The following is a 12,943-nucleotide window of genomic DNA, read 5'->3' as shown; positions in this document are numbered from 1 at the left end:
TTTGGCTGTTTAGTTTTCCTGGCCTGAAACTGCACTGGCAGCCCAACCCTTTTGGAGTAGCTGTGTATGCTACCTGAGGACCACCCACCAAGCTATCTGGGCACGGTGCAGAGTGAGCTTCTTTCTCTATAATATGGCCTCCGAAGAAAGAAAGCAAGCAGTGGGAATAGTCACTAGACATTCCCCAACCCTGACCTCAGTCAGATAAGGAAAAGCCTCAGTTTCTGACTGTCTGCACTTGGCATTGTAGTCCTGCAAGTGAAAATAGAAATTGTTTGATGTATGAGGAGACGTTATCTAATTAGGGCATAAGAAATTTAATCTGTTCACCACGTAGGTCATATAATTAATGTTAATTTAACGCCTAAATTCTCAGTCATTAATTTTTATTCTCTTAAATGCAGTTTGGCAGGGGCTTCTGATCCATGGCAATGGATTTTACTGGATGTGAGAACACTCTTGCTCTTAGAAGTGACTCATTGCAAACCTTCCCATCCCAATAACAAGATCACATCATGTATGCATTATTAAGCCACATAATTGAATGGTCCATAGTTTGCATATCAGACTATTAAAATAATGTGTTTTGCTTTTCTCTGAACACGTATTGTTCAAGCCTCTGCGAATATGTGGTGATTCTGATAATTATCTCCAAATTACTGCAAATGTTCTCTTCATTAACATGATTTCTTTCAAGCATTTTTTAAAATGTGAATATCATTATGAATTAAGGAACTTCTTACAAAGTTATTTGAACTTTTTTTTAAAGGAGCTTATCTTTGGAAAGGAAAGGATATATTTTAAGTGGAGGGAACTAGAGAAATGCTTCTGACAGCGCCTTTCAAATGACTTCCTTGGACCAAATAAAAGTTTTTCTCTCCAGTTTTTCCATGAAGCGTGAAAGCAACAAGCAAAAACACTAAGAGAGAAACTAAAGGTGGGAGAAAGGAGAGGGTGTAGCTTTAAAAATCACTGGAGACTGGGAGAGAATTTTTAAAGATTCCTATTACTCACTTCCTTTGGTGTACACAAATTAAATCCTGTTTTCTTACCTAGAATGAAGTATATTTCTCATTTTTTAAAAATTACCAGCTCAAAATTTTCTGAAGCCAACAGTTAACAATGAACTAAATATTGCCCCACCCCCACCCCCCGATATAAAGTACACTGCTGGGGAAATTGTAAACCCTGAAAGCTGTCCTTGTAACCTTCCCTTCAGTTTTCAAAGTTGAATAGCAAGTCTTCTTTTTTAAACCTACAAAACGAGAATCTCTTGATTGTGAGAAATTTGCATCTATATTACTTTCCAGTAAAGTTTTCCTTTGAATGATTTTTAAACTTCCGATATGCGGCATTGTGCCGCGGTACTGGCGCTCCTTCCCTGTACACCGTCCGTGCCGCGCGCGGGTCCCCTCTCCTCAGAGGGCGCCTTCAGCGCGGAATCCCTGCCTTCAGCTCCAGCGGAGGAGGGATTTCAACCTCGGAAAAGAAGTCTTCCGAGTTTGAGAAAGTTGTAGGATTTTTCTTCAACCAAACAGGGCGGGGGGTGGGGGGAGCACAACAGCTGAGGATAGTGCACGCGGCTGGCAGCAGCAGTGACCAGTGGAGCTGTTCCCCGCCGGGCGGGACACCCCCTCACCCCCGCCCCTCTTCTGGAGCCAGTAGGCAGCTCTCAGGGTAGGAGTGCCAGGCCCCGGGCGGCACTTTTATTTTGGCTGCGAGAAGGGAGCGCTGCTCCCAGGCTCTGGGGAAGCGAACTGAGCCCTTCTGTTTGGATTTCCCTCCTCGCTATAGCAACCAGCAGCATCCGGACAAAAATGCGCCCTCCCTGGACAATGGCTGGGCCTCCGCTTCTAGCCCTAGTCTTCCTCCCCCGGATAGCAGCCAGGACCTGCCTGGGCGCTGTGCGGCCAAGGACTCCCCACCACCACCACCCCCACACCACCACCCCCACACCCCTTTCTAATCTCTTCTCTGGCAGTCTCACTAGAGGTCCGCAGGGGCTTTGGGACGCCACAGACCCTTCTTCCTACTGTCGCTAATCCCGAGTGCAGACGAGCCGGGACTGCTGTGGGTCTCCCACGAGTTCTGGGGCTCAGGCAGCTGAGATCTCCGCGGAATTGTGTGGGTTATTGGAGAGTCCCGAGGAGCCCAAACTCAAGTTTTTATCGGGGTTAGAAAAACATATTAGAATAATGCATAAAGCAGACTTTACCTCCCACCCAGAGAGCGGGCGCACCCACCACACACACACACACACACACACACACACACACACACACACACACGTAAATAAGCAGACTAGACCGCGGTCCTAGGCGTGATCTCTGACTTTCTTTCACTCTCTCAAGGTTAATTAAGTTCTCTTCCACGAACTGAGCTCCGCGCCTATTCATTATTCTCTCTCTTTGACCTAGGGCGTTAATATGATCAGGCCTCTGACTCTGCCGTGTCCTGTTTTCCTATTTTGCATTTAATGCTGGAACCCGGCTGCCCTAGATTATCATCGAAAACTCTTAAGAAAAGACGGGCAAAGCGAGGGGGTCTCACTGCTCCAATCTGCCTAAGGCTTCTTTTTCTACATCTTTTTCCAGCCATGCAGCCTTTTCATTCCCAGGACCCACTTTCTGGTAACCTGTCTTTAAAAAATATTGTCATCTTTAGCTTTATTATGTGCAGAGGTGCTTAGAATGACTGATCTGAAACTCAGAGACCTACCATGAGGTCTTGGCCTGTTGTTACTACCTCTGTGGTTAACTGCTCTCAAAAAAAAAAAAAAAAAAAAGACCCTGTCTGGTGCACCACGGCCTCCTCCACTGGCTGCCTGCATCCCTTTCACACACACACACACACACACACACACACACACACACACGTGTACTCTACACTTTAGAAGAGAATTGCATTCACTTTCTATGTAGCTTGAATAAGAAAACTGAAGTCAAACTTCAACAAGCCTGTTTCCCCCAGCCCTTGGAAATTACTTCATTGAAACTACTGAGCTTTTCCCCACCTCAACCCCACTTTACAACCTGTGCACAGGCATGCGCTACTACCCTCCCTTCCAGCTTCTCAGTCTGCTCCAGAGGATGAAAGAGGAAGGGGGCTGCAGCAAGGGCTTTATCTCAGTACATTTGCAATGTTTTGGAGCTAAGAAGGTTTCTGCTGAAATCACTAATTCATCAAAGAGTTGTCATCCCCTCCTGGGGGCCATCTATCCACCTGCTTTAAGGTGAAGAGGAGAAAAACACCTTCACATTCCATTGTTAGGAAGTTGCTTAACTGTTTGCCCTTTGAAACTGAAATTTCAGGAAGATGAGCTAGGAGCCATGAATCACTTTCTGTTCGGTTCCTGAGATTTCAATATAAACAAGCTGCATTAACTTTTCCAAATAAGCCTATCTTAAGACATTACTGGCATGTGTTTATGCTTTCTCCTCCCAAAGGCCTCCCATTCACCACTCAAAATTTAGCAAGCTTCTTTTGATAAATTACTCAAAGTAATCCCTTGAACAGCTAGACTGCCTGGGTGATACAGTGTTAGAAGTCTTCAAGTCATGCCTGTCTATAAAATATTCACCTTTGGACTACAAAGAACAGATCATTTTTAATGATGAGATCCATAGCTTGAAGACGAGAAGGAGCAAGCTTAATATCCATGAATCCAAATAATTTCATTTCAAATACTACTGACTTTAGAACATTATATTTCACTAGTTTACATAGTAGAGAAGATAGAATTATTAGGATGTGAAACATGGACAAAGAATTGCCAATCATATACATGAAGTAAGGGATTTCTACTTTCAGAAAACTTACTTATTCAAAATATTTTTGAGACGGGTCCAGATACATTTTTAGGAACTTGCAAAATGTAGATCCAGATAGTAACATATAAATCTAAATGAGAGAATTATTTTATTCAGGAGACAACGTATTGCTACATAATTAAAGATTAATTTCTGCCTTTTATATTTTAAGTAAATGTTTATTGTGTCTTTCCCAAGAACTGGTAACTTGAAATGCATTTTCTCTCCTTATAAATTCATTCCCCAGGGCTGCAGTTCTTCTAGCTTTAAGGCAGTTTTCATTAAAGCAGCCAGCTGCCTCTTTGTGTGGATTGGCTGTTTAAAGCAGTTGCTCTGAAGTCGGAGCCTCAGTTTTGACATTCTGTGGACCCTTTGGAAAGACGTACCATTCAGATGTGAGTGGGTCTCCACCAAATCAAACAGCTGCTGGGGCTAGGAGAACAGAAAGTATAATAAGAATGAATGACTGGAACAAGGCTGAAAAGGAGGTGTAAGGTAAAAGAGAAGGAGGAGGAAGGGGAGGAGGAGGGGACTAAAAATCCTTTCTTATAATGGATACATTTTCAAAAATCAAAGGGCAATTTTACTCAAGTTTAAACCAATTGTTACTTAGACTCCTCAGATGTCCATCTCCTAGGAAAATTCTTTGTATTCTGCCATTCCCTTATTTCTATTATCCTGAGACTACATAAATAAGAAAAAGTGACGATCTACCAAATGAATGCCAACTCACTTCTGCTTTAATACTTTTGTTTCCAGCTTAAGATTGGATGATTTTTTTCTGTCATGTTCGGGTATATAAAAATACATAAACTATATTTTACATATGACACCAGTGTGTTTACTAGATGAACAAGTTAACAAGTTGAGGTTACAGTGGGTGAACTGATCCCGCAATTGTTCCCCAAGTGATTTGGGGGCCCTTGGGTCAAAGTGGTGGTTGCTGCCAGAACCAGCCTGGCTCACTATCTCAAGGAACACAAAAGCGTGAGGGGTGAATATGGGTTTCTATGGGTGACTTTTCCATGTTGTTGATCCCACTGGGTTTTTTCCTTTCCGAGCTTCGAACCGGACTGGAGAGACTAGCACCACTTCTTCATACCAGTCCAGCACAGGACAGGGACTGAGTAGAGCCCTTCCTCCAGCTATAGAAGAATCCAGGCTAGCGCCAATATCACATTTCTTCACAGGGTCCTACAGCCTCCCGGAGAAGGGTCCAGGGGACTTGACAGTGCGCGCCCAAGGCAGAGAGACCCCGAAGAACTGCGGGTTTAGCCACTGTCCTACCGAGTGACCCCCAGGAGTTGTGCTGGAGCGAGGGAGGTACCAAGACAATGTGTCAGTTCAAAGCATTTTAGGGTTGTTTGAAATCCTCTCCACGTCAACGTAAGCAGACTGTATTTGCACAGCTGCTTTGAACAGTGAAAAAGAATAAGCTAAATCAAAACCTGGAGGCATCTACCCGAGAACCCTTCAACGTGCTTTTCTGCGGGCAGAGAAAGGCAGACTATCAGGCGGACTCTGCCCTCGCAGGGCTGGCCCGAAGAATGGCGGCCGCGACGGTGGTAGAGGGGGTGGCGGTTATGGAGAGGCCAGCGTCTGTAGCTAATAACCTCCGTGAGCCTAGGTTCTAGGAGCCCTAGTGAGGAGCCTAGCTAAGAGGAAGACCGGGAAGCCGAGGCTGCTGAGGACCCTGCGTTCGCGCCAACCGGACCCCCAGCGATTGGCGCAGACGCGGAGGTGGCTTCGGGCGGGGCGGGGGAGGCGGTACTCAGAGTTGTGGAGATCGCCCAGCCCTGCCCTCCCCGAGACTGGTCCTGCTTCGGGGGTGGGGGTGGAGGGTGTGCGGAGGCTGAGGCCTGAGGGTAGGGCATTGTTTTGTATGCTACCGGGCATTTATAGGGCATATTCAGGCTCATCCAGTTGGGAATCGATGGACTCACGCCCGCCAGCGAAATGAGGCGGGGCTGAGGGGTGGAGTGGAGACCTGGGACGTCAAAGTGGGAAGGATCTCGGAGTTTCAATCGCCAGCGCGGTCCCATCGCAGACAGGAAGTTTTGATGTATAGGTGTTACTTCTGCCTCCCACCACCACCACCCACACACTGGCGCCCTTTGCTGGGAAGGGAAGTTTGGGGAGGGGGGCAAGGACAGAGGAAGACTGGGAGAAGGGACTTTTAAATGACTCAAAGCCAGGCATCCTGAGTTCCCTCGGAAATGTATCTCAAAACTTCATTCTTGCTCAAGCACATCAGCCTACAGGCTGAAGAGAGTCTTCTCTAAATCTAGAGGAAAACGGACACCTGCCCCAAAGGCGCTCGGAGTTAGGGGCGAGTTGCTTAGGATTCCGGGGCAGCCCTTTACCGCAGTTGGATTCTTCCCACCTTAGGAGCTCTGAGCTCCCGGGAGGACAGAAAAAGAAAAGCACCGCGGACCTGGAGGGACGCAGCTGGCGAGCTGCCTGTGCCCTCCACAGGACGAGAATACTCGGGGCCGAAGCTCGAAGGACCTTGCCTCGCCCGCTTCCAATTCCCTTCGCTCTCGATCCAGCCGCTGCGGGCACCAGCCGCTGCGTCTGCGCGCTCTGAGGCTCGGACTTTTTAAAATTTTTTCCTGACCAAGCAAAGTTAACTGAATTCATAGTAGCCCCCAGGCGCGGGGCCAAAGCAGCTGGGCGCAAGCACTGGGACTCAGCGCCACAGTGAGTGTGTCTAAGCCTCGCAGCGCGGGTCCGCGCGTGGGGGGTGCCGGTCTGTCCTGCTGACTGCCTGTGGGCTCGCCCCTCCCCTAAGCATTTCTCTCCCTCCCACACACACGCTCATAAACACAGGACACGTGGAAATTCTCAGCCAAGGCGCCTTGCCCGGGCAGGTGCTCAACGTGGTGATTTATAAACAGCTCAGCCACTCCCCAAAGAGCAGGGCTCCTCGTTAGTCATGATGAATTTTCTGGCCTGATCCATTCTGCTGTCTAGATTAAGATGCTTGGAGGGCCCAAAATGCTCCCTCTGAGCGTTGATTTGGCTCCCCTCGCAAGCCTGCGGCCGCCAACATCAAAGCTATTACCACAAAGCTTGGGCCAGGGGTGAGAAGTGAGGAAAAGACTCAGGTCCGTGGGATCTTTCTTTACCTTCCTGGCTCTAACTTTGGATTCCCTTTAGGGTACCCGCTCCACACTCGACCCTGCCCCGCGGCCCTGCTGCTCCAGGCTGAATCCGCGCCTAACGCACCGCTGCCGGGCTCACAGGCTCCGAGGGCGGCAGCAGCCACCTGCTCCGGTCTGCGGAGGACGGCGCGACGCGCTGGCGCTCGGGACAGAGGGAGAGGGCGCCGCGGTGCATCGTCCTGCGCGCGCTCAGGCTCGCTCTGGAACTGAAGGCTGAGAGGGAAGCTTCTTGAGACCAACCCCAACCCGCTGGCGCCCGCAGAAGTTACTGATGAGGACGTGCTCCCTACCATCAGTCCCTCTGCTTTCACCTACGCTTCCTCGCTTTGGAAGCGGCGAACTGAAAAGTTGCACCGGCCGGCGCCAGGAGCTCTGGAGAAGCGCACGCAGCCCCAGAGGTGCGGCTTCCCAGAGAGGCCCCTTCTGTCTCGTTCCGCCGCACCCCTGGCCAGCCTACCTAAAGCCTCACGCAAGGTGAAGGTTGGCCGGTGCAAGCTCCTACTTTTCTAAACCCAAACCCGCGCGCGCGCCCGAGTATGCATCTGACAGACTTTTGGAGTTTTGTTTTCAGTTCGGAGCGCAGCACTGTGCAAAACAGGCAACTCAGAACCTTAACAAGAGTCGCTCAGAAGCCTCGGCCTCTTGGCCAGTCTTTTCCGCCAGAGACTGGAAGGCAATTGGGCCTGTAGGCAGAGCCTGTGCTAAGGGGAGGGGTGACGTGGGGAAGAGGTGAAAGGCACCTGTGCCCTGAAATGTAGGCACGAAGGGGAAGGAGACTTCAACGGGCGTAGGGTAAGCCTGGCTCCTCGCTCGAGGACTAAGCGACCGTGTTGTGTGTATCCCTAGGAAAATGAAAATCCCGCTGGCTCCTTGTGACCCAGTCTTTCTCTTCCTCCATCCCTTCCCCGCCCCTTAAAGCCCTATTGGGAAGAAAGTGGACCCCCCCCTCCAAAACACACACACGCACACACAAGCACACAAGCACACACACACCAAATCTTCCAAGTGGCGACAGTCGATAAGAGCTCCTGGACCGCCCCCCTGCCTGGCTGCTCCGCCTGGGAGACAGATGGGGGGCGGGGCCCCTCGGAGAGCGGGAGGAGGCAGCCGGGGGTGGGGATGGAGAGGGGGGTGAGAACTGGGAGAATGTGAATCGCGACACCAGGGGGTACCGGGAGGAGGGCTGGAAGGACTCCGCACCCCGGGGAGGAGGAGGGGGCAGCTCTGCGCCAATCAGGGGCGCCGGCCTGGGAGGTTGCTAGCGGTATCCACGTAAATCAAAGGGCGCGGAGCCAATGGGAGGGGGCGGAGGGGGCGGGGCCCAGGCGCGTGCCGCCGCGAGCCGGCGCTGCCAAGAGAGAGCGGGAGAGAGCTGGTGAGAGCAGGAGAGGGGGGAGCGCCGAGCGAGTCGGAGAGTGAGAGCGAGCAAGAGGAGGGAGAGGAGGAGAAAGAGCGAGGGCGGGCGGGCGGGCGGGAGGCGGCGGCGGCAGCAGTAATAGCAGGAGCAGCCACAGAAGGCATCGGAGCGGGCGTCGGAGCTGCCCGCTAGGGGGGAGAGAGAGAAAGAGAGAGAGAGGAGCGAGAAAGAGGGCGAGCGAGGAGAGGGAGCCCGAGGCGGAAAAGTAACTGTCAAATGCGCGGCTCCTTTAACCGGAGCGCTCAGTCCGGCTCGGAGAGTCATGGCGACCGCAGCGTCTAACCACTACAGCCTGCTCACCTCCAGCGCCTCTATCGTGCATGCCGAGCCGCCCGGCGGCATGCAGCAGGGTGCGGGGGGCTACCGCGAGGCGCAGAGCCTGGTGCAGGGCGACTACGGCGCGCTGCAGAGCAACGGGCATCCGCTCAGCCACGCTCACCAGTGGATCACCGCGCTGTCCCACGGCGGCGGCGGCGGGGGCGGCGGCGGGGGGGGCGGGGGCGGCGGCGGGGGCGGCGGCGACGGCTCCCCGTGGTCCACCAGCCCCCTGGGCCAGCCGGACATCAAGCCCTCGGTGGTGGTGCAGCAGGGCGGCCGCGGCGACGAGCTGCACGGGCCAGGCGCACTGCAGCCGCAGCACCAGCAGCAGCAGCAACAGCAGCAACAGCAGCAGCAGCAGCAACAGCAGCAGCAACAACAGCAGCAGCCGCGGCCGCCGCATCTGGTGCACCACGCCGCCAACCACCACCCCGGGCCCGGGGCATGGCGGAGCGCGGCCGCGGCGGCGCACCTCCCGCCCTCCATGGGAGCGTCCAATGGCGGCTTGCTCTACTCGCAGCCCAGCTTCACCGTGAACGGCATGCTGGGCGCCGGCGGGCAGCCGGCGGGGCTGCACCACCACGGCCTGCGGGACGCGCACGACGAGCCGCATCACGCCGACCACCACCCGCACCCCCACTCGCACCCGCACCAGCAGCCGCCGCCGCCGCCACCGCCTCAGGGCCCCCCGGGCCACCCTGGCGCCCACCACGACCCGCACTCGGACGAGGACACGCCGACCTCGGACGACCTGGAGCAGTTCGCCAAGCAGTTCAAGCAGAGGAGGATCAAACTGGGATTTACCCAAGCAGACGTGGGGCTGGCGCTGGGCACCCTGTACGGCAACGTGTTCTCGCAGACCACCATCTGCAGGTTTGAGGCCCTGCAGCTGAGCTTCAAGAACATGTGCAAGCTGAAGCCTTTGTTGAACAAGTGGTTGGAGGAGGCGGACTCGTCCTCGGGCAGCCCCACGAGCATAGACAAGATCGCAGCGCAGGGGCGCAAGCGGAAAAAGCGGACCTCCATCGAGGTGAGCGTCAAGGGGGCTCTGGAGAGCCATTTCCTCAAATGCCCCAAGCCCTCGGCCCAGGAGATCACTTCCCTCGCGGACAGCTTACAGCTGGAGAAGGAGGTGGTGAGAGTTTGGTTTTGTAACAGGAGACAGAAAGAGAAAAGGATGACCCCTCCTGGAGGGACTCTGCCGGGCGCCGAGGATGTGTACGGGGGGAGTAGGGACACGCCACCACACCACGGGGTGCAGACGCCCGTCCAGTGAACTCGAGCGGGGGAGGGGCAGAGCGCAGGGCTCTCCCTCCCCTTTGGCTCATAGTCCTTTCCCGACCCCTGTTCCCTCTCTAACTTCTGATTGTTCTTTTTATTTTTAATTATTATTTCCCCGTCCCTTAAAAAGAACAAAAATAAGGAAAAAGGAAAACAACTAAGACACTGGACTATCCTATAAACGGTAGCAGGTGTAATAATGTGTTTTGACCTTTTGCAGGCAAGTACCCAGGCAATGAAGTAGTGTCTCCTAGAAAGAGTGAGGGGAAAGAGAGAGGAAGAGAGAGGGAGAGAGAGGAAGAGAGAGAGGAGAGAGAGAGAGAGAGAGAGAGAGAGAGAGAGAGAGAGAGAGAGAGAGAGAGAGAGAACAAGAATCTGAGACAAATACCTGGCAAAACTAAATAAATTACCAAAAAATCCACCAAACCATGATAAACACAAATTGCAGCTTCCGATGCTCGAAGTTGGCACATGCTGCTGTGTTTATTTAACGTGGATCCCCATCAGGAAAGAGGAAAAAATACACACATCTTTGATATAAGTAAAATTTGACCACATAAATTTACACTGCAAGAAAATTGAAGTTTACATGAACAAATTCACAAACATTTTTCTGATCCCGCCGTAAATTTTGTAATTGACGTTTTTGGTGTTGTTTTTGTTTTGCTCTACTCAGCGGGGAGAATTGTAGCCAGCTCTTGGCTGCTCTCCACGTCTGCTGTTCTTGTGTTATCCCTTGTTCCTACTATTTGTGAACTTTGCTTGCCTTTAGATCCCCCTTGAATTGGTGTAACATTTATTTACTCTTTTAACCAAAGCAAGAGGATTGGCTTCATACAAAATTGTCTGCTTTCAGGAAATGTGTGCATCTATTTGTTTTATCCAAAGCAAGAATCTAGTTTGAAATATTAAAAAATGAGAATCAAACATAGGTTTTTGTTACTACTAACAAAGTAAACTTCATTTTCAGGCAGTGTTTCTGGGGGAGGTTATAGAGGGGAGAAAAAGAAAAATCGATAATGAGTGACTGATTGTTTCATTTTATCAGGCGGACCCATTGTGAAAGAGCTCAGAGGAAATGTGGAGGTTAAATATATTTCCAGAGTTGTCCAACAGAAGGAAAGTGGCACTTTGAAGAGAACTAGAGAAATATATATCTTCAGAGATCCCTGAATAGTTCTCTCCCTTTGGTTTTAATAACTTAGTTGTGAGGAATTATATGTGCTGACAGCAGCAATTAAACTTTGTTCTTCTAATAGCTTTTTAAAAAGGAACAAAAAGAAAAGAACCCAGAAACTTAATATTATATGCATAAACTGTGTTTCTTGGCACACAAATACCACATGCATACATAGATGGTAGACTGGTTTTGTCTTCACTAGTTCATTTGTTTATCATATCATATTTAGGGTCCCATCACCCTCTTCTCCTGTAATTTATTACAGAAAATACCAGTTAGACTTGGACAGCTTTTATCCCCCTCTTTCACTAAGGAAGCCAAATGAAGTGAAAAAAAAAATGCCATTTTCAATCCTTCCTTTCTCTCCTTTGTTAATAGTTTTAAGTGCATTTTTTACCTTGTCTTGATGGAAAACTGTTAACTCCCAACACAAAAGACTCTACTGGGAAGTATAGGTGAAAAAAAACTTGTAACTGTATTGAAAATAAATACCAGTAAACTGTGATCAGTTAAAAATTAAAAATAATAATCAGCACAAAAGGGCACTAAAAGGGAAGACACTTTTTTATTAACTTTAAAGTTTGGGGCTTTTTTTCTGGTTAGATATTAGATAAATGTTTATTTTAAAAAATTCTCACTACCATAAAATTATGGTTCAGCATCAGATTAGCATTGCACTCAGTAGTTAAGGTTTTAGGAAATATGCTTTATACAAGATTGTCTTTTCAAACACCTGTGATTGTTTCATTCTCAATGTTTTTGCAAGATAAATGGTGACTTATAATGGGCATATTTATTTGCCTGTTCTTCATTTCCCCCAATGAATGTCTGGAGGAGATGGTCACGGTGCTGCTGGGGGTGCTTCACCCTGCTTGTTCCTGAGGTGTGGGGACTGGCTTTCAGTGAAGCAATCCAGAGCAGGGCAAATAGCCAATGGTAAAGGGAGGAAATGAATTTTCAGATACTTATTATCAAGTAGGTAAGGCCAGAAGCTAGAGTTCAGGGGATGTGTCTACGGCTCCTCTAACTCTCATAGGTTTACTAAGATGAAAGTTACCGCCAAACCTTACCACTATGTATATATGTTTAATATCTGTCTTTTGAAATGCAGAAATAGTTTAAATGTTTCTTTGTCTATTTTTTCTTTTTTTTAATGCTACCCAGGGAAATATTTTCATATCATTTTTAAGTGGCCTGCCTCAATGTATATTTATTTCTTTTGAAGCAAAAAGGTTCTGGAAACTGTTTTTCTGTAGCTTTAAATGAGTAGGTGAGCAAAATCTATATGGGATGTAATTTTTTTTTTTTGTTCAGTCTCTTTAAAAACACTTTGTTTTGGTACATTTGGTTGTGCTTGTGGGGAAAATAAAAACACAGAGATCCTTATATATTTATGTTAAAGTAATATTTTATTATTACATAAAACGGAAATGCACAATACCTTCATAGTTTGTTCTAATTATTGAAATATCTTTATTTTATTTTTAAAGATAGTGCCAAGTTTTAAGGGGGAAAAATCCTAGACCTTATATTGACTGAGTTGAGTTGTGTGTAAAACACTTCCCTTCCTTTATACTTCATAAAGTTTTGGAATAAATTTTATGCATATACTGCCAGGTTTCATGTTTATAACTTTCAGAGGCATCTTTTTAAATGGAGGCTACTGTTTGAATTTACTTTTCTTTGCAAAAACAAGCATCGGTTCCAAGTCTTTCAGTCCCTATGCCTGTAGCATTAAATCGAAATGATCATTGGATCTGAGCTTCAATTTGTT

At 49.1% G+C, this 12,943-nt stretch overlaps 1 protein-coding gene across 1 annotated transcript; it reads left to right on the top strand.

Annotated features, from left to right (window-relative positions):
- The first annotated feature begins 8,453 nt into the window (after positions 1-8,453).
- Pou3f2 (POU class 3 homeobox 2) lies at positions 8,454-12,557 on the top strand. The gene has a single exon (XM_004862495.3). It carries the CDS (start codon positions 8,653-8,655, stop codon positions 9,982-9,984), a length of 1,332 nt encoding a protein of 443 aa, XP_004862552.1. The 5' UTR covers positions 8,454-8,652; the 3' UTR covers positions 9,985-12,557.
- Positions 12,558-12,943: the final 386 nt, after the last annotated feature.

Source organism: Heterocephalus glaber, unplaced genomic scaffold (assembly GCF_053883595.1).
Source record: "Heterocephalus glaber isolate CG9 unplaced genomic scaffold, H.glaber_assembly_v1.0 deba00001523, whole genome shotgun sequence".
NCBI classification, from domain to species: Eukaryota; Metazoa; Chordata; class Mammalia; order Rodentia; family Bathyergidae; genus Heterocephalus; species Heterocephalus glaber.
This window is presented reverse-complemented; position numbering and strand designations above follow the sequence as displayed.

Excerpts from the sequence above, each read along its gene's own strand:
- Pou3f2 (XM_004862495.3), top strand. The coding sequence starts at position 8,653 with ATGGCGACCGCAGCGTCTAACCACTACAGCCTGCTCACCTCCAGCGCC.